The sequence below is a fragment of the Bombina bombina genome, chromosome 3 (assembly GCF_027579735.1).
Source record: "Bombina bombina isolate aBomBom1 chromosome 3, aBomBom1.pri, whole genome shotgun sequence".
Lineage (NCBI taxonomy): Eukaryota > Metazoa > Chordata > Amphibia > Anura > Bombinatoridae > Bombina > Bombina bombina.
The window spans coordinates 65,084,982-65,110,862 of NC_069501.1; the positions used below are offsets into that span (position 1 = coordinate 65,084,982).

Sequence of the window (25,881 nt, forward strand, 5' to 3'; positions counted from 1 at the left end):
TTGTGATCGGTGCCTATGTGTTTAACGCTCACAAAGTTGTTAGAAGTATAGGTTTAGCACTGCTGCAGGCCTTGCAGCTTCTCTGCCAATCAGAAGTGGCAGTCACACAATCTCACCCTTCATTGGCTGTCCTAGTGTGTGGATTTTTGTCATTTTACCAAAGCTGAATAAAAAATGCTACGTTTTATCGTTCTCTGCTGAGTGTCGCTCTTACAGAACTTTCTTTGTCCTAGGGTTTTACCTATGAGTTTAATCCTTTTGAGAGGATTTTAAACAAAGGCTTAATTTCCATTAAAGTCTATGTAGATGTTTTATGTTACTACCAGTTTTTTGTTTTTTTAAAGTTGTGGTCTCCCAAAAGCCCATTGTTAGTTCCGCTTTTTCCTGGGGTCACAAACACTATGGCCCTCATTGTTAGCTCTGGTTTTCCTAGGGGCCACAAGAACCAATGCTGAGGGCCACATGTAGCCCTCGGGTGTAAGTTGGCCATCCATGAGATAGAGCATGCAATTGTAAACAACTTTACAATTTACTTCTATTTTCATATTTGCTTAGTTCTCGTGTTATCCTTTGTTGAAGAGTAAACATAGGTAGGCTTAGAAGGAGCACTGTAATGATTCATTGCAGCTAGCTGGTGATTGGTGGCTTCACACATATGCCTCTTGTCATTGGCTCACCCAATGTGTAAAGCTAGCTCCCACTAGTGCATTGCTCCTCCTGAGATTACCTTTAAAAGGGAAACTAAACCCTAAACTAAATGAAGCCACCAATCAGCAAGAGCTACCAAGGTCCTGAACCAAAAATGGGCTGGCTCCTAAGCTTACATTCCTGCTTTTTCAAATAAAGATCGGAAGAGAATGAAGAAAAATTGATAATAGTAGTAAATTAGAAAGTTGCTTAAAATTGCATGCTCTATCTGAATCATGAAAGTATAAGTTGGGTTTTAGTGTCCCTTTAACAAGGATACCATGAAAATAAAACAAATTTGTTGTTTAACATTCTATGCTCTGTCTGAATCATGAAGGTTTCATTTTGACGTTCATAGTCCTTTAAAGGGATTTGAAAATCAAAAGCAAATGGGTAACATTCTTGCAAAACTGATGACATATAGAGCTCCAGCTATATGCCCACTCCCGAGCTCATGTCCCTTCTTTTCAACAAAACATACCAAGAGAACAAAGATAATGTGTAAATATAAATGTAAATTAGAAAGTTGTTTAAAAACTGTTCTGTCTGAGTCATCAATTTGGGGTTTCATGTCCTATTAACAAGGGTCAGTAACGCTAACAAGAACTTACCAATACAACTTTTTTTCACTAGACTGTTCCTTTAGATACACACAGGCTCAGTCTGAGCAGCTATAAAGGTTTATGACTTTTTCAGATGCACAACATGACTTCATATAGAAAAGGAAAATCGAGTGAGACATGGGTGTAACTCTGGTGCAGGCTAAAAACATTCCATCACTTCCCTGCCAAAAACCTATTTGCAGAAAGCGAACAATCAACCCTCTAGTCAGGCCCAGGACACACACACATCCCCGGGGACACGGTCATTACAGCGCTCTGCAGTGTCTCATTCTGTCATGCGCCACAGCAACACATTCTCACTACACCTAACAGCTCGCAGTGATGCAGGTTACGAAGCCTGACGCAAAGCGGATTAATACACACGGTAACACGTGAATCCGGACATAATAATAGGCATCTGAGATTATTTCAATCTTCAGTCTGTATTTTATGTGACGTAAACTAATTCTTAAATTCTATAAATATAGTATTTTTCAGTGCTAATATATTCTGCTTTTTGCTGCAAGCTCTAAATATATTTAGTAATAAGGTTTTAGTAAAGGGAGAGTAAAGTTATTTTTTTAATTAACATATCAGAAAACATTCACTGCATTGTAAAATATCTGCATGAAAAATAAGCGTCATGAAAGCATTTAATCCTGCCATTATGTTTGAAAAATATACATTGTTTTGCAGGCCCAGTACACACCCCTTAAAGCATATTGAACATTGTTTATTTTACTTGCTTTGCTGCAACCTGTTAGTGAAACATTTAAACAAGCTCCTGCACATATTAGCCAATCACAGTGCAGTATGTAAGAGTACCAGGGCTCTGTATTTCACAGAATGCAGGTCACCAACTTGGGGAGGTAACATTCCAGTTTAAATTAAAGTAAAAGTAGGGGAATTAAATTATGTATTTTAGTCTCCCTAAGGGTAATGGGGCAGCCAGATGCGGACCCTTTGCTCACTGTGCCTAGAGGAATATAGCTGCACCTCCACTGACAAGGCCCATATAGGCTGAAACGTATGTCTGGGGTTAGCTGTACAAATCCTAGATGAGAATTGCCTGGTATTTTGGGGCTCGGTTGTCATTTTGAATGGGGTCAGTCTTCTATACTACAGAAATGTTTGAGTTGTGTTTTTTACCTATTCGTGTATTTAATAATAATCAGCATTAGTGAAGAGGGAAGTGCCCTTCAACAAGCAGCTAGTTTCTAAACAAGATTAAACTAAATTTGTGATTAACAGATAAAACATCAATGAAATGCAAAACACTTAAACAGTGATTAACAAAAAAAGACACGTGTGTTTTATATTGGGTGATTGCAGTTATTAGTGGATATTTAACACCTTCAGATTACCCTATAGATCAGGGTATTCAAAATCCAAAAAAAATAATAAATTGTCCCTTAAATTAAGTTTTCATTTGATACATTGGGGCATATTTATCACGCTCCGAATGGAGCTTGATGCCCCGTGTTTCTGGCGAGCCTGCAGGCTCGCCAGAAACAGCAGTTAAGAAGCAGCGGTCACAAAGACCGCTGCTCCATAACCTGTCCGCCTGCTCTGAGCAGCCGGACACACATCGCCGGAAATCAACCCGATTGAGTACGATCAGGTTGATTGACACCTCCCTGCTGGCGGCCGATTGGCCGCGAGTCTGCAGGGGGCGGCGTTGCACCAGCAGCTCTTGTGAGCTGCTGGTGCAATGCTGAATACGGTAAGTGTATTGCTCGCTGTTTTCAGCGAGGTCTGTCGGACCTGATCCGCACTGTTGGATCAGGTCCGACAGACCTTGATAAATTGGGGCCATTGTGTAAAAAGCATAAATTTGAATACAAACAGTGGAGCAGTGAAAAAGCGTATTAAAAAAAAAAAAAAAAAGTGCAGTGATTGCATTGTAGCAGTCAGATCCTGATCAGTGGATTATAGGTGGATAAATTATGCAGTTTCAAAAACTGATCCAAAGTTTCAGTAAAATGTCCCATGCGCCAGAGGAACCGCGGTCTCTCAGCATGGCTGTTGCTAACCCCTTAGCACTTCAGACAAATGAGGATGATGAATCCGCTGAGTTTAGCCGCGACATTTACCAGCAAGGAATAGGGCAGTCCGTGTATTGGCCATAAGCATCCACTGGGGGCAGTGTCGCACGGTATGAGCGCTATCACCACTGGCTCTGCACTGAGGACAGGTGTATCCTAGCAGCACCGGACACTGGACTCAACCATCCGGTCCTTTCAGGCGGTGTGTGCTGTAGAATGCGGCAGATTCCCGGTTATTTTTGCAGAAAGCACAGCCCTGCTTCCCATGGCTCACAGCAGGCTGCTCGGGCTCCGAGGGGGCAGAGAGGAAACAGCTCCATGTAGGAGACACTGGCAGCATCTTGTCATCCTCCCGGGGCTCAGACACCTTCAAGCCTCTGATAATGAGAGCTGAGAGTCCCAAATAATCATTCCAGGTGCTAAAAGCATTGCCCGCCTGTGGGGTCCCGCTATACGCCGGTAGCGCCATCTTAACTCGAAATGTTTGCGTTTAATAACACTATAACAAATATAAATGTGGCGCTTACTGACAAGTTCACTTAAGGGAATGTATTTGCATTATAGACAAGAATCTGGTTTATTTCAGCTCTGTTCTAGTCTGCATCAGACAATTTGTACAACAGTAATATGTCGTCTCATTGCATCACAGATAACAGAATTAGCAAGTCAGCCTGCACATGATCCATGTAAATCTACATTTCAAGAACACAAGGAAACTGTGATTGGCTGCTTCTGACACAACCCTAAATAAATATTGTAGATGTTTGACAAATGGAGGAACTAATATTTTCAAATGTATAAAACAAACATTTTACATTAAAGTGACAAATCAAAAAAATGACAACATAATATATTTCATACATCAAATATGTTTTATTTTTAATAAAAGGTTAAAAACAAGTATTGTTGTGTGTATTTCTTTTACAAAATGGTAACCCCTAAGAAAATTTGTCTTTATGTGATCAGTTATGGCAGGGCTTGACAAACCCAGGAGCCAGGGAGCTACTGACTCCTAGAATAGGATTATTCTCCGTATATCTATATCCAAATAGCACTGTCTGGCTCCTAAGAGTATGTCTGGCTCCAAAATATTCTTCATGGCTCCTACATTTAAAATAAAAATGTTGATCCCGGAGTTATGTCCTTATGGGTACAGAAATGGTTTACTGAGGCCTAGTTTGTTCTTTTGCAGGCAACTTCGACCTGGGTGGTAGTATGAAAGAAAAGGTTTCCATCACGCTTTACATTCCCGTTACACAGTTATATTGAACCTTGTATTTGATGATGCTTATGTAATTTCTCTGAACTTGGGCCTCTCTGCTGCTATACGCGTAAATGGTTACACCCAGGTATGAGTGCTGCATTCATGTACTTTTTCATGAACCGCTTTCAGCTCTATTTATTATAATGCTTTTTTCCCCCACAATGTGGCTCTATAGCTTTAGTAGAGACTGTGTTTTTTAACTGTCAATTATTGTTTTCATTTAAAATAAAAAATGGCGCCCTATATTCGAACCAAGTTGAATGCTGGTCTTCTGTTGTGTAGTAATAAGTAGCTGCCCCAAGGATAGTTAGATATAGTACATTTATTATTATTATTGGTTATTTGTAGAACGCCAACAGATACCGCAGCGCTAATCCTTACATGGAAATTGTTCTTATATTCGTGTTTTCTAAAGTTTGGTGATTATTACTTAAAGGGAAATAAAAGTACAATTTGCCTTTTCAAGTTTCAAGAGAAGCACATTTTGCCGTACGCATCTATTTTGCAAAAAAGGCTTCTAAACATATTTGAAACAGACTAAAGAATTTCTAATTGACTTTAATGTTCTTAAAGAAAAAAAAAATGAAATAGCTGTGCAGCAAAAGTATGTAGAATAATGTATCATGCAATGTCAAGGACATGTTTCATTCTACACTCTATAACCAGCTGTCATTACTACATCACAATCAGAGGCCACGATGGCTCAGATATTACTGCTCCCAAGTGCTGGTAGGTTAGAGACCCTGCGCATGCGCTCACCAACTGGTGCATGATCTGCACACTTGGGTACCATCACTAACAATAATGACTCGGGCACTATGGGCTCCGATTGGCTGCAGTGCAGCTGCCTAGACTGGATGCTGCAAGAACAAGGTAAGTTACATTTTAAATGAGCATGAACAAACGGCACATTTCAAAATCTTTTCTTTACTTCATTCTCCTTAAGAATGAAGAAGTGATGCATTTAAAGGGACATGAAACCCATTTTTTTATTTCAGAGTCCAGATAGAACCTACAATTTTAAACAGCTTTCCAATGTACTTGTATTATCTAATTTGCTTTGTTTTCTTGTTAACCTTTGTTAAAAAGAATACCTCAGGAGCAGCAATGCACTACTGGGTGCTATCTGCTGATTGGTGGATGTGCATATATGACCTCTCATTGGCTCACCAGATGTGTTTCGACTAGCTCCCAGTAGTGCATTCTTTAACAAAGGATACAAATGAGATAATAAAAGTAAATTGGAAAGGGGCAGTGTACACCATTTTTCATTTAACTGCATGTAATAAGCACTGCTATAAAGAATAAAATGCACAGATACTGATATAAAAATACAGTGTAAAACATTTTAAAAACTTACTTAGAAGCTCCCAATTTAATGAGTGTTAATGAGATAAGGCTGGGACAACCACTGAAAGGGGCTGATAGCAGAACACCCCCCTCCCCTGCATATGAAAAGACCCATTATACAAACAGAAGCAGTCTGAAGTCTGTATACATCAGTATACCTCTAAAACGTTGGGGCTTGGTTAGGAGTCTAAAAATCAGCACAATGTTATTTAATAATAAACAAAACTATACATTTTTACAAAAAAAAACCTGTATGGGCTATATAAATGGATCATCTATAAAACATTTATGCAAAGAAAAATCTATTGTATAATGTCCCTTTAAGTGCTTGTAGAAATGGGTTCTGAAGATCTATCAGCTACTCTCAGCAACACTGACAGATAAACATTTCCTCTCTTGATGATCCATTACAGCCCCTCCAGGCCCCATAGATTATACGTGCCCGGGATCACTCTGTGCATAATTATTCGAAAATTCCTACAACATTTCCTCCCTGTCTATTCAGCATCTATCATTACTCAGTTAAAGACACTTGAAAGTAATGCACTCATTTACGTAATGCAGTGATGGCCAAACAGTATCCGTCAAAGGGCTGAGGCCTCCAGTCATCAACACGGCTGCACTGTACTATGCACTTTTATATTACACCAACAGCAAAATGCGTAAACCTCAATGCGCGTGGAATATACTGGATAAAAAGGAGAACAGGGGAGTGTAGAGCAAGGGTTTTTGTGAAGAATGTTCATCATTATCCTTTACATTATTGCACAGAGATATCATTAGCAGTAAGATCTCTGCACATATGAGATATAATGCACAGTACATCAGTAGTACAAGATTCTAGTTCTCCATCTAACAGCAGTGATATGGAGCTGGATACCAACAGTAAATATATTTGATTACTAAAGTACAAATGGGATATCCTTTCCTGATACAAGGAAGAGGGGGGTCCTCATGGAAAGTGAAAAATATCCTTTGGTCAGGGTTACACATCTTTGCTCCGGTTCCATCACTGCTCGGACGTATATATATATATATATATATATATATATATATATATATATATATATATATATACACATATACATACATATACACACACATAATGTAGTATGATAGGCAAAGTACTGCATGACGTATAAATATGTCCCATTAGGTTAAGGGGTTAATACATTACACTTTGTTTGTTTTTTTCATATGAACAAGTAGCCAATCACAGGCTGCATATATAGAGCACATGCAGAGCTTCACTGCTCAGCTGATTCCGCCCCTGATAGGCTACATAAATTAGGGGCAAACACTAGATGTAAATATACATTTTTTGCAAATATACAACTCACAAAATGTTATATCGAAGTAAAATGCATTTTTAGAGGAAACAGTGTTAAGTTAAAGCATTACCCCTATGTTCGATTAAAGAGACATCAAGCCTAAATTTTTTATTTTATTTCATGATTTAGATAGAGCATGCAATTTTTAAACAACTTTCCAAAGTACATATATTATCTAATTTGTTTTGTTCTCTTGCTATCCTTTGCTGAAAAACATATCTTGGTAGGCTCAGGAGCTGCTGATTGGTGGCTGCACATATATGCCTCATATTATTGGCTCACCTATGTGCATTGCTATTTTTTCAACAAAGGATACTAAGAGAATGAAGCAAATTAGATAATAGCAGTACATTGAAAACTTGTTCAAAACTTATGTTCTATCTAAATCATGAAATGAACATTTTGGGCTTCATGTCCCTTTTTTTGGGCTTCATGTCCCTTTATACCAAGGTATATTCAGTATGTACAAACATACAAAGTGCTACACTGATGGCTACACTGATCATTTATAGCTGTTTTTAATGTGTTTTTCAGTAATATTTTAATATTACCATTAGATGTATATCAAGCAAACCCTCTGAAAGTTTACAGTTATTAACTAATTATTAACCCTTCAAAAGAAAATTTTGACAGTGTAAAAATAATGAAAATAGACAGTCTCCTTCTAAAACAAAAAAAAAAAAAAATATGTTTAAAACCTTCAAAGGGGTAAACAAAATAAAGATATAATCCTATGCCACTCCAGAATAGGCAATATTTCCCTTTAATATGTGCCCTTTTAATGTGATACTGGAACAGTTTAATAAAATGATGTGCGCTAATAATGCTTGAATTACTGACCCAAGATGAGTAAGCAACTTGAGATTTTATATATAAAACGTTTAGTTATGCATAATGAAACAACTTTATATACAATGTAAATACTTTAATAATTTATTTTGCCCCTTTTCTATTTGATTTCAATTTAAAAATTGAGGATTTTCTATTTACATTAAAAGGGAGGTTAATTTGTTTTAAAAACGTTTATGGCTGACAGCTCGGTTGCATTATGAAGTAGCCGGGTGGGGACAGTGTAATACTTTGCAATATCATAACATTTCTTGTTATTTATAAATGTTACTTAAAGTGAATGTAAATTTTGATGCTAAAGTGCCCGTTTTTTAAAAATTTGATTAAAAACAGGGGCACTTTAATTCATCAAAATTTACATTTCACTCGTGCTGTGAAAAAAAACAACCTACCTTTTAATCTTGACAGCAGCTCCAGCTTCCTCCGCCCGTCGCAAAGCCTCTTCCTGGGTCTAAAATGAGGAATCCAGCTTCCTCCAATCACACAATGATTCCCCCGGGGGGGGGGGGGGGAGCCGTGATTGGAGGATGACCTATCCATCATTTCTGAAATCAGAAATGGCTTGCGATGACTGGAGGAAACTGGAGCAGCTGTCAAGTTTTAAAGGTAAGTATTTTTTTCACAACAAGTGAAATATAAATTTTTATGAATTAAAGTGCCCCTGTTTTTAATCGAATTTTTAAAAACCCGGCACTTTAGCATCAAAATTTACATTCACTTTAACCTATCCAAAGCACAAATAAATTGCATAATAAATTAATTTAATGATAATTTGTCCAACAATCATTGATTTTTTTTTTTTATTTTAGCCGGGTGGTCTGTTAAATCAGTTGGGTAGTGTGCCCAGTAAATATGTCCTGGGGAGAGCACTGCTATATTAACACAAATGTCATTGTAATTACAAGGTGTTTACTGTCCCTTTAAGAATTGCAGCCTCTGAGCAGGACACAGTTGTAGTATGACTGCTGCTTCTTATTGGCCAATACAAGGCTTGCAGCTCCTAACCGGACCTTTAACCATGTGTTTAACCCGTTTGTAGGAGTTAAAGTGATGATAAATCCTAGCGCTTTGAAATGCTAGGATTTACCAGTGCTATAAATAAAGGGGACTTTCAGTATAAAAAAACTACACGCTGAAAGTACCTTTATTTGCCTGCGAGTTTATGCCAAACTGAGCTCCTCCAGTCACCAACGGCATAATGCTATTTTCCCAATGAGGTGACTTTAAAAAAATAAAAATAAAATGCTAGTATTTACCATTACTTTAAAAGAATAGCCTAGTCAAAATTAAACTTCAAATAGAGAAGCAATTTTAAGCAACTTTCTAATTTACTCCTATTATCCATTTTTCTTCGTTCTCTTAGGCCTAGATTTGGAGTTCGGCGGTAGCCGTCAAAACCAGCGTTAGAGGCTCCTAACGCTGGTTTTGGGCGCCCGCTGGTATTTGGAGTCAGTGATTAAAGGGTCTAACGCTCACTTTTCAGCCGCGACTTTTCCATACCGCAGATCCCCCTACGCCATTTGCGTAGCCTATATTTTCAATGGGATCTTTCTAACGCTGGTATTTAGAGTCGTTTCTGAAGTGAGCGTTAGAGCTCTAACGACAAGACTCCAGCCGCCTGAAAATAGCAGGAGTTAAGAGCTTTCTGGCTAACGCCGGTTTATAAAGCTCTTAACTACTGTACCCTAAAGTACACTAACACCCATAAACTACCTATGTACCCCTAAACCGAGGTCCCCCCACACCGCCGCCACTCGATTAAAATTTTTAACCCCTAATCTGCCGACCGCCACCTACGTTATATTTATGTACCCCTAATCTGCTGCCCCTAACCCCGCCGACCCCTGTATTATATTTATTCACCCCTAACCTGCCCCCCACAACGTCGCCGCCAGCTACTTACAATAATTAACCCCTAATCTTCCGACCGCAAATCGCCGCCACCTACGTTATCCCTATGTACCCCTAATCTGCTGCCCCTAACATCGCCGACCCCTATATTATATTTATTAACCCCTAATCTGCCCCCCTCAACGTCGCCGACACCTGCCTACACTTATTAACCCCTAATCTGCCGAGAGGTCCACACCGCTATTCTAATAAAATGTATTAACCCCTAAAGCTAAGTCTAACCCTAACACTAACACCCCCCTAAGTTAAATATAATTTTTATCTAACGAAATAAATTAACTCTTATTAAATAACTTATTCCTATTTAAAGCTAAATACTTACCTGTAAAATAAATCCTAATATAGCTACAATATAAATTATAATTATATTATAGCTATTTTAGGATTAATATTTATTTTACAGGCAACTTTGTAATTATTTTAACCAGGTACAATAGCTATTAAATAGTTAAGAACTATTTAATAGTTACCTAGTTAAAATAATAACAAATTTACCTGTAAAATAAATCCTAACCTAAGTTATAATTAAACCTAACACTACCCTATCAATAAAATAATTAAATAAACTACCTACAATTACCTACAATTAACCTAACACTACACTATCAATAAATTAATTAAACACAATTGCTACAAATAAATACAATTAAATAAACTAGCTAAAGTACAAAAAATAAAAAAGAACTAAGTTACAGAAAATAAAAAAATATTTACAAACATAAGAAAAATATTACAACAATTTTAAACTAATTACACCTACTCTAAGCCCCCTAATAAAATAACAAAGCCCCCCAAAATAAAAAATTCCCTACCCTATTCTAAATTAAAAAAGTTACAAGCTCTTTTACCTTACCAGCCCTGAACAGGGCCCTTTGCGGGGCATGCCCCAAGAATTTCAGCTCTTTTGCCTGTAAAAAAAAACATACAATACCCCCCCCCCAACATTACAACCCACCACCCACATACCCCTAATCTAACCCAAACCCCCCTTAAATAAACCTAACACTAATCCCCTGAAGATCTTCCTACCTTGTCTTCACCATCCAGGTATCACCGATCCGTCCTGGCTCCAAGATCTTCATCCAACCCAAGCGGGGGTTGGCGATCCATAATCCGGTGCTCCAAAGTCTTCCTCCTATCCGGCAAGAAGAGGACATCCGGACCGGCAAACATCTTCTCCAAGCGGCATCTTCGATCTTCTTCCATCCGGTGCGGAGCGGGTCCATCTTGAAGCAGGCGACGCGGATCCATCCTCTTCTTCCGATGTCTCCCGACTAATGACGGTTCCTTTAAGGGACGTCATCCAAGATGGCGTCCCTCGCATTCCGATTGGCTGATAGGATTCTATCAGCCAATCGGAATTAAGGTAGGAATTTTCTGATTGGCTGATGGAATCAGCCAATCAGAATCAAGTTCAATCCGATTGGCCGATCCAATCAGCCAATCAGATTGAGCTCGCATTCTATTGGCTGTTCCGATCAGCCAATAGAATGCGAGCTCAATCTGATTGGCTGATGGGATCGGCCAATCGGATTGAACTTGATTCTGATTGGCTGATTCCATCAGCCAATCAGAAAATTCCTACCTTAATTCCGATTGGCTGATAGAATCCTATCAGCCAATCGGAATTCGAGGGACGCCATCTTGGATGACGTCCCTTAAAGGAACCGTCATTAGTGGGAGACATCGGAAGAAGAGGATGGATCCGCGTCGCCTGCTTCAAGATGGACCCGCTCCGCACCGGATGGAAGAAGATCGAAGATGCCGCTTGGAGAAGATGTTTGCCGGTCCGGATGTCCTCTTCTTGCCGGATAGGAGGAAGACTTTGGAGCACCGGATTATGGATCGCCAACCCCCGCTTGGGTTGGATGAAGATCTTGGAGCCAGGACGGATCGGTGATACCTGGATGGTGAAGACAAGGTAGGAAGATCTTCAGGGGATTAGTGTTAGGTTTATTTAAGGGGGGTTTGGGTTAGATTAGGGGTATGTGGGTGGTGGGTTGTAATGTTGGGGGGGGGTATTGTATGTTTTTTTTTACAGGCAAAAGAGCTGAAATTCTTGGGGCATGCCCCGCAAAGGGCCCTGTTCAGGGCTGGTAAGGTAAAAGAGCTTGTAACTTTTTTAATTTAGAATAGGGTAGGGAATTTTTTATTTTGGGGGGCTTTGTTATTTTATTAGGGGGCTTAGAGTAGGTGTAATTAGTTTAAAATTGTTGTAATATTTTTCTTATGTTTGTAAATATTTTTTTATTTTCTGTAACTTAGTTCTTTTTTATTTTTTGTACTTTAGCTAGTTTATTTAATTGTATTTATTTGTAGCAATTGTGTTTAATTAATTTATTGATAGTGTAGTGTTAGGTTAATTGTAGGTAATTGTAGGTAGTTTATTTAATTATTTTATTGATAGGGTAGTGTTAGGTTTAATTATAACTTAGGTTAGGATTTATTTTACAGGTAAATTTGTTATTATTTTAACTAGGTAACTATTAAATAGTTCTTAACTATTTAATAGCTATTGTACCTGGTTAAAATAATTACAAAGTTGCCTGTAAAATAAATATTAATCCTAAAATAGCTATAATATAATTATAATTTATATTGTAGCTATATTGGGATTTATTTTACAGGTAAGTATTTAGCTTTAAATAGGAATCATTTATTTAATAAGAGTTAATTTATTTCGTTAGATAAAAATTATATTTAACTTAGGGGGGTGTTAGTGTTAGGGTTAGACTTAGCTTTAGGGGTTAATCCATTTATTAGAATAGCGATGAGCTCCGGTCGTCAGATTAGGGGTTAATAATTGAAGGTAGGTGTCGGCGATGTTAGGGAGGGCAGATTAGGGGTTAATACTATTTATGATAGGGTTAGTGAGGCGGATTAGGGGTTAATAACTTTATTATAGTAGCGCTCAGGTCCGCTCGGCAGATTAGGGGTTAATAAGTGTAGGTAGGTGTCGGCGACGTTGTGGGGGGCAGATTAGGGGTTAATAAATATAACATAGGGGTCGGCGATGTTAGGGCAGCAGATTAGGGGTACATAGGGATAACGTAGGTGGCGGCGTTTTACGGAGCGGCAGATTAGGGGTTAAAAGTGTAATGCAGGGGTCAGCGATAGCGGGGGCGGCAGATTAGGGGTTAATAAGTGTAAGGTTAGGGGTGTTTAGACTCGGGGTACATGTTAGGGTGTTAGGTGCAGACGTAGGAAGTGTTTCCCCATAGGAAACAATGGGGCTGCGTTAGGAGCTGAACGCTGCTTTTTTGCAGGTGTTAGGTTTTTTTTCAGCTCAAACAGCCCCATTGTTTCCTATGGGAGAATCGTGCACGAGCACGTTTTTGATGCCGGCCGCGTCCGTAAGCAACTCTGGTATCGAGAGTTGCATTTGCGGTAAAAATGCTCTACGCTCCTTTTTTGGAGCCTAACGCAGCATTTGTTTTAACTCTCGATACCAGAGTTAAATTTGTGGTGCGGCCAGAAAAAAACCCGCGGAGCGTTAACAGCCCTTTTACCGCCGAACTCCAAATCTAGGCCTTAGTATCTTTATTTGAATGTAAGCTTAGGAGCCGGCCCGTTTTTGGTTCAGTTCCTGGGTAACGCTTGCTAATTGGTGGCTACATTTTTTACACTAATCAGAAAGCGCTACCCAGGTCCTGAACCAAAAATGGAACGGCTCCTAAGCTTTATATTCCAGCTTTTTCAAATAAAGATAGCAAGAGAACGGAGAAAAAAATGATAATTGGAGTAAATAAGAAAGTTGCTTAAAATTGCATGCTCTATCTGAATCATGAAAGTTTAATTTTGAATAGACTATCCCTTTAATTGCATAGTCATCTGTGGTCAATAGTGCAAACATGATATGCTACAATAAATGAAGGCCTTTTTACATTAGAATGTTCCTTTAAATAACACGTTGCTTAGGTAGACAAGAGCAATATATGCTGTGTAATGTGATACGCTGGTATGCAGAATGGCACAAGTGGAGCCAAATAAGGATAAATGACTGGTATTATCAAGCTTTCCACACATCTATACATCTGTATGCAAAGGAAGCCGGGCAAGTGGAAATAGCAGGGAAATAAATTGACTTTGGCTTCTGATCAGAGGGTCTGCCTGTGTGTGCCAGAACAGACCCTCTCTCTCTGATAAAGAGGGTCAGCAGAGGAGGAGGCTATTCAGGGAGGGGCAGGTGGGAGACAGATGGACTTCAAGAATTTCCTTGGCTCACAAATCCTTCTGCTGCCAATCCTGGTGCATGTGGAATCCATTACCCTAAATTCCTTTCGGTATTTGTATAGATCTCACAATCCTGTCATCAGGAAATAGAAAGTGGGGTTAAGAGTCACAGAAAACAAAAACATCCCCAAATGTATCTGTCCCTGTTAAACCTTTACCTTTTATTGTAGTAGCTTAATCTAACTACTGGTTCTAAGACAGATTGCAGAACAGGCACTACACAGAATTTAGTGTGAGAAATATACACTGTATTCTGTTCTAGAGAGTGTTGTATTCAAACTAATCAGAAAGGAAAGAAAATGAAACTAAAAAAACACTAATAATTGTTTATTTATATAAAGTAAACACAAGCAAGCAATGTATTGGGTTTATTTTGCCAACCTTTCCTGTAATTCACTTTGGAAATTGATGCTTATACACTGTCTCTAAAGAAGCTGCAATGTATTCTGCAGAATCCATAACTGACCCTGCAACAATCTACAGAAATTGGTTTAATTCATTTCACCATAACTGAGATTTGTTTAATCCATTTCACCATAACTGACAAAGGAGATACAATGGGTATCTCCATAGATTGCAAACTTTAAAATCATTTTTTTATACATGTATTAGCAAAAATGCTTCTAGTAAAAGTAATCACTGTTTTATTGTTGATATTTTTCCCTGCACGTGCACGTGAAGCATAGCTAGATATTCTCAGTGCACCAGCATTTTAAAGTGAAGCCGTGCGGATTTTCCCGCATGGCTATTGGCTAAGAAGTGAAAACGTCACCTCTCCAGCAAAACAGCGTTCTGCCGTGGGCTGCCTGAGCAGCTCAGTGCGACAAACGCTTGAAACAAGAGAGCTTTCAGTCGTGAATCTAAGTCCCCTTTATTTGCTTTAATGGTAAATCCTAGCGTTTTACAAACGCTAGGATTGAATTTCACTTTATATACTGCAGCTGCTCAGAGAGCCAGTGTGGCTTGTATCATGTCAGCAATTAGCAAATAGAGTCATTACCAGATAATATAAGCACCTTAGGCTCTCTGAGCTAGTGCTGTGTTTAAAATGCTCGTGCACGGTGCATACTTAAATACACTTTTTAAACAGCTGTAGCTTTTATTAAAAGCATTTCTTTTGCGAATACAAAACTGAAATGCATCCATGTGGATTCCAATTTTGGCTGGAATGTCCCTTTAAATTAAAAGTCACGTAGAACCTTTTGTTCCTGCATATAAAAAACGTCTAATAAACATGTTTGAAATCTTACTGCAAAGAAAACGTTAAAACTGTTTAACCCTTGCTGGAAAAGCTTGTTTTAGCACATTATTAGCGCAAAAATATTAGCGTTATTGTGCGCTAACACCAGTCAAGTTAAATCGATTTTATTTTTGCGCTCATATTACAGGTTAAAAGTAAAATGTTAGCGTTCAAGCAAAAGACTAGGACGTGCTAACATCTGGATATCAGATAGCGCCAGAACACTAAATCAATCACATTATAGACTTCTATGGGGCATGGTAAAAAAAACTCACTTCGGCTATCGCTCAACCTATAAGCAGAAGGTGCACTAAGCCGAAATACACAGCGACGCATATATATTCACACATATAAATACTTCTTTAAAACCCTTGCACATATAGGCAAGTATCCCTGCTTGCTTACCCCCAGAGTTACTCTGTATACATTGTTACCAATGCACTAGAAAATATTCAAATTAGATATACATTTCATGCTTTTTGCTTATTTATTGTATATCCAATTTACATATCTTACCCAGAATCCTCTGGTGCATTGGTAACAATGTATACAGAGTAATTCTGGGGCAAAGGAAAGCGGGAATACTTGCCTAGATATGCTAACTGAATATACAAGAATTCTATGGGTCTTACTTTTATGAAATGGAAGATTTTAATCTCACACTTTTATCTCTACCATAACTTAAATTAATATATATATATATATCTATATATATATATCTATATATATATATATATATATATATATATATATATATATATATATATATATATATATATATATATATAGTATAATACAATTTTAAACAACTTTTCAATTTACTTCTATTTTCAGATTTGCTTCATTCTCTTTGTATCCTTTGCTGAAGGAGCAGAAGTGCACTTCATGGAGCTATCTGAACACTTCAGTTGAACCAATGACATGAGGCATATGTGTGCAACCACCAATCAGCAGCTAGCTCCCAGTAGTGCACTGCTGCTCCTGAGCCTACTTAGGTATGGTTTTCAACAAAGGATACCAAAAGAAAAAGGAATTAGATAAATCGCAATGTTGTTTAACATTACATGCTCTTTGTGAATCATGAAAGCACAGAAGCACACAGTAGAATACTTTTTTGTTTTATTTGACAGATACATACCTCATGCTCTCTATAAAAACCACAAGAAGAGATTTCTAACCCATTCCCAGATCATAATCACCTGGACGTTTGCAGTTCATGATTAGATCACCAGCAAATCCTTTAAAGCTTGATTTTTCAATCCTTGGTGGACAGGGGTATACATATTTGCCCCTGTCCGCCCAAGCTCTCCTCTGGTGGGCACCAATCCGCTGATGGAAATTAACATTGCACGCAAGCACTCCTTTGCGCTAGCGTGCAACCCAACCCCCCACTGTGCACAGCCAATCACGTGCGGGCCGGAGCAGTCAATCCCCCCCGGTAGGACAAACCACAAAAGAGCACTTCCATAGGCTCCGATGGGAGACAGCATCAGAACCTTGTGCAGCGATGGGTAGCATTTTTAAATAATTATGTTTATGACTATTTTCAAAAGGTAAGCTAAATAAATAACAGTTTTCTATGTTTGTGCCACATTTACAGCATTTCATTACCAACTATGGGCCAGATTACAAGTGGCGCTTTACCAGTTGTGCATGCACGTGATATCTGGTTTATCACGGCTGTTTAAAAGTAAACACAATCTATTGAGCGCTATTGAATTTAACGCACGTCAGGATAGTGCAATCTCAGGTTAACTGTTACAAAGGAAGAGGTTTCAAGGGCTTTATCAAAAATAAAAGTAAATAAGTCTGTGGGTCCAGATAATATTCATCCAAATAAGTCTGTGGGTCCAGATAATATTCATCTATTAGCTGATTTATTTAATCAGTCACTTCTAACAGGAGTTGTTCCAAAAGACTGGAAAATTGCCAATGTAGTCCCTATTCATAAAAAGGGTAGTAGGGAAGATTCTGTTAACTATAGGCCAGTCAGTTTGACCTCAATTGTAGGGAAATTAATGGAAACTATTTTAAAGGAAAGACTTGTATCTTTCCTTCAGACAAACAACTTAGAGGACAAAATACAGCTGGAAGATTATGTCAGACTAATCTAATTTATTACTTTAACCATGTAACTAAAATAATAGACCAGGGAGGAGCCGTAGATGTTGCATGTAGCAAAGCATTTGACACCGTCCCACACAACAAACTTATTCACAAAATGTATTGCCTTGGAATAGATGTATGTATGTATGTATGTATGTATGTATTGGGTACTTGTAAAGCGCGGCTAATCACCCGTAAGGGTCTCAAGGCGCTGCTCATTTTATCAACCTCGGAAGGATGAAAGGCTGAGTGGACCTTGCCAGGGAACGAACCTGCACCTTGGGTTGCTACAGAGCTCAGCCACAGTGCCTTAGCATGCTGAGCTATCTATGCTAAGATTGTTAAGTGGGTAGAATGCTGGCTTAAAAATAGACAACAGAGGGTTTCAATTAATGGAGTACATTCAAATGAGGCATCAGTTACTAGTGGTGTTCCCCAAGGGTCAGTTCTTGGACCTGTTTTGTTTAACATGTCCATAAGTGATGTTGGAAGTGGGCTTAAGGGGAAGGTTTGCTTGTTTGCTGATGATACAAAAATCTGTTACAGGGTAGATGTTCCAAGAGGGGTTGATCAAATGAACTGTAATATTAAAAAAAAATAGAGGACTGGTCAAATCAATTGGATCTGAAATTTAATATTACCAAGAGCAGAATTATGCATATAGGATCCAAAAACCCAAAGGCCAATTATACTCTCAATGGTACATGACTGTAACTAAAGAAGAAAGGGACTTGGGAATTATTATATCAGATGATTTAAAATTTGGTACACAATGCAGCAGTGCAGCCAGTAAGGCCAGTCAAATACTTGGTTGCATTGGAAGAAGTATTAGTAGCAGAAATAGCAAGGTTCTTATGCCACTTTACAGATCATTAGTTAGACCAAATCTGGAATACTGTGTACAGTTCTGGAGACCATATCTTCAGAAAGATAAAAATAAACTAGAAGCTGTCCAAAGGAGGGCTACTAAAATGGTACATGGTCTAAAATGTAAAACATACAAAGAAAGACTCTATGATCTAAATATGTATAGTTTAGAGGATAGAAGGGAAATAGGTGACATGATAGAAACCTTTAAATATATGAAGGGACTTAATAAAATAGAAGCTGAAAGCATTTTTCACAAAAAAATAAATGCCAAAACAAGGGGTCACAAAATAAAGTTAGAGGGTAGCAGATTCAGGAGAAATTTGAGGAAGCATTTTTTTAAAGAAAGGGTTGTGGATTAATGGAATAAATTTCCATTTGAGGCGGTAAACACAAAGACTGTAAAGGGATTTAAAAATGCCTGGGACATGCATAAGGCCATCCTAAGGAAAAAGTAACATGTACTATGGGTAGACTTGATGGGCCTTTTTGGTTTTTATCTACCATCAAATTCTATGTGTATATATATATATATATATATATATATATATATATATATATATATATATATATATATATATATATACATACACATATACACACATACATACATACATACAGTCGTATGCAAAAGTTTAGGCACCCCTGACAATTTCCATGATTTTCATTTATAAATAATTGGGTCTTTGGATCAGCAATTTCATATTGATCTATCAAATAACTGAAGGAAACAGTAATATTTCAGTAGTGAAATTAGGTTTATTGGATTAACAAAAACTGCAATATGCATCAAAACGAGTTTAGACAGTTGCATAAATTTGGACACCTTTGTCATTTTGTGGATTTGAATACCTGTAACTACCTAGCACTGATTAATTGGAACACACAATTGGTTTGGTGAGCCCATTAAGCCTTGCACTTCATAGACAGGTGAATCCAATCATGAGAAAAGGTATTTAAGGTGGCCAATTACAAGTTGTTGTTCTCTTTGACTCTCCTCTGAAGAGTAGCATCATGGGGGCCTCGAAACAACTCTCAAATGACCTGAAAACAAAGATTGTTCAACATTATGGTTTAGAGGAAGGCTACAAAAAGCTATTGCAGATATTTAAGCTGTCAGTGTCCACTGTGAGGAACATAGTGAGGAAATGGAAGACCACAGACACAGTTCTTGTTAAGGCCATAAGTACAATATCGGAGAGGCAAAGGCAAAAGATGTGAGAACGGTCAAAAACAGCCCACAGACCACCTTCAAAGACCTACAACATCATCTTGCTGCAGATGGTGTCACTGTGCATCGTACAACAATTCAGCATATGGGAGGGTGATGCGGAAGAAGCCTTTTCTGCACACGCCACAAACAGAGTCGCTTGAGAAATGCAAACGCACATTTGGACAAGCCAGCTTCATTTTGGAAGAAGGTGTGGTGGACTGATGAAACAAAGATTGAGTTATTTGTTCATAACAAGGAGCGTTATGCATGGCGGCAAAAGAACACAGCGTTCCAAGACAAACACTTACTAGCCACAGTAAAATTTGGTGGATGTTCCATCATGCTGTGGGGCTGTGTGGCCAGTGCCGGTACTGGGTATCTTGTTAAAGTTGATTCCACTCAATATAAGCAGATACTTGAGAATAATGTTGAGGAATCAGTCACAAAGTTGAAGTTACGCGGAGCTGGATATTTCAACAAGACAACGACCCAAAACACTGCTCAAAATCTACTCTGGCATTTATGCAGAGGAACACGTACAATGTTCTGGAATGGCCATCCCAGTCCCCAGACCTGAATATCATTAAAAATCTGTGGGGTTATTTGAAGCGGGCTGTCCATGCTCGGCAACCATCAAACCTAACTGAACTGGAGATGTTTTGCAAGGAGGAATGGTCCAAAATACCTTCATCCAGAATCCAGACACTCATTACAGGCTATAGGAAGAGTCTAGAGGCAGTTATTTCTGCTAAAGGAGGCTCTACTAAATATTGATGCAATATTTCTGTTAGGGTGCCCAAATTTATGCACCTGTCTAATTTCGTTTTGATGCATATTGCACATTTTCTGTTAATCCAATAAACCTCATTTCACAACTGAAATAGTACTGTGACCTTCAGTTATTTGATAGATCAAAATGAAATTGCTGATCCAAACACCCAATTATTTATAAATGAAAATCATGGAAATGGTCAGGGGTGCGGGTGCCTAAACTAGACATATAAAGAAGTGCATTGGAGCTAGGGTTGCTACCTCAGCCATGTTTTCCTGAACACTTTTGAGTGCAGCACGTATAACTCATAAGTGTCAACCTGCCTTATAGGTGGGAACCCTAATTGGAGTCCTTTACAGTAATATTCATATTTAATAAACTGATTAACTGTGTTTAAGTGCAAATATTTCACATTCCAACGTTCTTCATGTAGAAAAATATGTTCTAATTATTTATAAATAGATATTCCAATATATAAGCATATACATATTTATAGCTATATATTGTAGCAAACATCAGAAATATGTATTTAAGAATAAATAGAACATACGGTATATTGCTATGTGATGAACATTGAAATGTGAAATATTCATATTTTCATGTCGGGTTAGGTCCCAACCTTGATCCCACTGTATACATTTTCACAACTGAGCAGTCTTTTTATTCCCTTAGTTGCAACTTGCCAGTAACATACACTGAAATAATTCTACATTTTTGGTTACCAGTAACACACATACACAATAGTGATTTTACCAGGTGAACTGCCAAGATTTTATATATATATATATATATATATATATATATATATATATATATATATATATATATATATATATATACACACACACATACACACAGTTCACTCGCAGACAATATACTGTAATTGTCATCAGTCACAATTATGACTCCTGTAATTACTGTTGTCCTCGTAAATCTCAAAATACTATATTTAAAGTTGAAGGAGAGAACCAGATATTCATTTTCTTGTACAGGATATAAGAAAAGACTGTGTAATATAAATACATAAATATAGTAATTGCTTTACTTCTAAGTTGAACAGTAGAGTATTTATGTAAAATTAAAAACTAACAGTTTTGATTTAGTAAATTAAAAATACCAGGCCCACGATAGGAACTCAAAACAACAAAAGCCAGTACACCTTTCATTACTGAGATTCAACAATCTTTTATTTTTTCAATATTTTGTATCTCCACCTTTATTTTTGATGATAGACTCAATCCTCCTCGCTATGGAGAATACCAGAGTTGGACAAATTTCCGGAGACATGTTCTGCCATTCTTCAGATACAATTTTTTTCAGCTTCTCTTTGATGGAGGTGTTGTATTGTTCCACCTTTCACTTTAACCTCTTAAGGACATATGACGGATTTTTTCCGTCATAAAACAATTGAGCAAACTGAAAGCTGTGTCCTTAAAGGGTTAAAATACCACAAAAGGTGTTCTATTGGATTCAAGTCAGGCAACATACTTCGCCAGGTCAGAGTTTTCACTTTTTTCTTCTCTAGAAACTCTTGTGATTTTGGCAGTGTGCTTTGGATCGTTATCATGCTGGAATATTCCTCTTCTGCCAAGCTTCTAGAGACTGGGAGTCATCTTGTCAGCCAGTACTTTGGTATATCCACAGGCATTCATGGTGCCATCTATAAATGTCATCTCCCCAACACCTTTTGCCCTCATGTAGCCCCATATCATCTCACTCCCAAACTCTGTGCTTCAGTGATGGGACTATGCATTCACTATGGTGGTCCCAGCTAGGTTCATACCAAACATGCTAGACCCCATCTGAGCCGAACAACTTTATATTGGTCTCATCTGACCAAAGGATGTGCTCCCAATATTCATCAGGCTTCTTTTTACGCTCTTTAGCAAAGTTTAATCTTGCAGTTTTGTGCCAAAGAGCAAGCAGGGTTTTTTTTCTTGGAGTTTGACGTTATGTAATGTCCTTCACACTGTCTGAGCTGTCACAGAAACGCAGATTTCCCTGAGCCAAGTCTAAAGCACCTTCCCGTCAAATGGCGCACTGTCTGTGGGGTTGTTTTATGAAGACTGCCACTGCGGCTTTGATTAGTGGTACTATGGCTTGTCCTGATTACTGCTGCAAAATTGACTGATTTTAGTTGGTCACCGATCTTTGTTTATCTTATTTCCATCTTTGTGAAGTCTCACAATCAGATTATTTAATGTGGAGCCGTGATGCAGACATGTAGATAGACACAGCCCATAGGTCCAGAACTGAGAAAGTTCTGGTGTTCACAAGTTTTTTTCATAACCATGTTCATTCAATTAGGCTAATTGGAAATCACAGGTGTACCCACTTTTGTTTCAATGATCACAGGTTTTCTAACTTGTTTGTCAGTGATAACAGGTATATTCCTTTTGCTGTATTTAGTTCCTACTACGGGGCCTGTATATTTAATATAGTAAATCTAAACTATTAGCTTTTTAATTTTACATAAGCACATATACCCTACAGGTAATGCAAATACTGTAAGTTGATCCAATTTTTAATCATTTTACATTTAAAGTGAAGGTCAATTTTGATGAATTAGTTCCCGGTTTTTAATAATCCTATTAAAAACAAGGGCACTTTAATTCATCAAAATTGACATTTCACTTATTTTCTTCAAAAACATACCTTTTTAATCCTGACAGTCGCTGCAGCGCTTCCTCCGTCCATCGCAAGCCCTCTTTGCGGGTCCAAAATGACTAATCCGGTTTCCTCCAATCACAGCGTTGCCTCAAGCCATGATTCCCCCGGGGGGAAGCCGTGATTGGAGGAAGCCGGATTTGTAATTTCTGACGTATGAAGAGGCTTCCGACGGCCGGGGTAATCGCTGGAGCGGCTGTCAGGATTAAAAGGTAAGTTTTTGAAGAAAACAAGTGAAATTTCCATTTCGATGAATTAAAGTGCCCTTGTTTTTAATAGGATTATTAAAAACCGGGCACTAATTCATCGAAATTGACCTTCACTTTAAATGATCTTGCACAGAGGTGCTGTATACTGTATACTGTATGTATATATATATATATATATTTGTGTGTGTGTGTGTGTGTGTGTGTGCACACGTGCACATGCAGGTTTATGTTTAAGTATTGTACAACAAATTTGTGCATATAAAGTAACTTTAAACCTATGGAAATTATACAGATTAATTAAAACAAAATACATTTTAAGGTAAAATAAAAGACAGTGACGTATTATACTGCAATAATGTTAATGCAACAGACGAGTGGTATATTACACATCTCACTCTGTGTAGCAGGCTTGACAAGGTTAATTACAAATATCTACGAAACTACAGTGAATAATGAGTCACCACTCTTATCATCCCTTGTCTGACAGAGACTTTGCTTTTATAAGTCATTATTGCCCTGTGGCAGAAGAACAGTTGTTTTTACGACACTATTAGCTGATATAACTGTAAGAGGTCAAAATGTTTGTAACTTTCAGAAAAAAAGAAGTGTCCAGCACCTAATTTCAGACATTGGTAAAACTAAACTTTAACAACAGGGGGCAGATAACTTGCAATGTATTGATTCAGTTTGTCAGCAAAACATATGTCAAATACTACCAACATATCAAACGTTTCCATTCATTAAACCTAGTCAGCTGTCAAAAGACTCCATAACATTGTCAACTAAGGGTTCATTCCAGAGACCTATATACAATAATTGTTTATACCAATAAAGGATGAGCATATTTTCCACATGCATCCAGAAACTCATACACCCCAGAAGAGTGGAAATCACATTTATATAATCATATAGCCCAGTCTGGGGTGGAAAGGGTTAAACATTTAGAAGCTGCATTATCCCACTACAACATTCTTGTATTGTTAATTCAATTCAGATGTTATTTCTAAGATAGGCAGATGGTTATTAACCCCTCAATATCTGTGAATAAGCAACATCCTAAAGACCATTTAGAAAGTAATCACATACAGCCCAAACTCAGTAACATTGCTTTAAAACACGTGTGCAGATTTACTTGCTGCAGCTTCTATTATATAGACAGACTGTATTATGGTTTGCTCTTTAATCAACTAATGAAAACATATGCAACTGAATTAAGCAAATTATACCTGTTAACAAAGTTAGCCTCTTATTAATTATGCTACAAACTACATCTTTATCAGTCCCATTAAAATAGCTAGAACCTAAGTTAAATATTTTTGTCTGATATATATATATATATATATATATATATATATATATATATATATATATATATATATATATATATATATATATATATACTAAAGTCTCATTTTAGCAATGTACAACAGAAAGCATGGATAATTATTGATAGAACGTTATGTTAGTGCTGTAAACGCCACGGCACTCATGGGGTTAAAACTAATTTATAAAGGTTCATTGATTTAAACCTTACCATCCTGTCCGGAGCTATCCAGATATTCCGTGAGATCACATCCAAAAGCGCCCCCTGACCCTTTTCTCTTGAATTTCGGTTTTCCTCCCTTGTTCTTCATGAGTTGGTCCGCAGAGGAATCCACCTCCCAACAAAATAAGAAGAATTAAAAAAAAAACCTGTAGAAATATTAAATAAATGAAGGGCAGAGGTAGCATGTGCTTAAACGAGCAGCACAGGACATTGGGATGTTGTCCCAGCAGCAAATCCAAACCACTCCATGAAAACTAACCAGATCCAGACAGATCAGCTGTCACCCTGAGCTGGGGAGGGGGATGAAGCAAACCTGGAGGGTGAGTAATTGCAATGAATAGAAGTGTATCACATCCTGGGAGTCAGAGGGTTCTTGTAGTTCTGGGTGGCTGCTGCTGGGCACAGGCACAGCCTGCAGCCAACTGTGTGCCACCTAGGCAGTGCCAAACCCCACTAACAGCCAGCTAGGAAAAAGCAAATCAGCTGCCCCAATGTGTGTTCCACAAATCTACTGAAGCCCAATAAAAAACAATGCAGCCTCCCTCTCATACAGATGTCCTATGTCCAGCAAGTTATTTTTTTATTTTATTTTTTTGACCTATCTCTAATTTTCCCCCCTCTTCCTCCTTTTCTTACAAATCACTAGGTTATCCAGCTCAGGAAATGCTGTTAAGGAAATGAGGAAGGAGAGGGAGGGGGGCAGAGTTTGTTTTTTTGGCAGAGCTTCTAGGGGTGGGGGGAGAGAGAGCAGAGAGGGCTGTGGTATGACAGGAGGGAGGGGAGAGAGGAGCCCTGACACGCAGGAGATAACGGGACAGTCTCAAGGAGGAAGTGTGTCCCTTTGTGCAGGGAGTGTATGATCTGTTCCGCCAAAGCAGGGGGTGATCTACTGAATGAGTTTACCTTTTAATTCCCCGCTTTGTAATAGGGCATTTATCTAAACACATAGGATTTTTCAAATAGAACAGGGAGTAAATAAAAGTGCAAAA

General features: G+C 38.0%; 1 protein-coding gene across 1 annotated transcript in view; it reads right to left on the reverse strand.

Annotated features, from left to right (window-relative positions):
* ARHGAP31 (Rho GTPase activating protein 31) overlaps nucleotides 1–25,521 on the reverse strand; it is a 529,752-nt gene extending 504,231 nt beyond the window's left edge. The window contains exon 1 of the mRNA XM_053705847.1: nucleotides 24,881–25,521. Coding sequence (XP_053561822.1) covers nucleotides 24,881–24,980 — 100 coding nt within the window. The 5' untranslated portion in view covers nucleotides 24,981–25,521. The remainder of the gene's footprint in view (nucleotides 1–24,880) is intronic.
* Nucleotides 25,522–25,881: the final 360 nt, after the last annotated feature.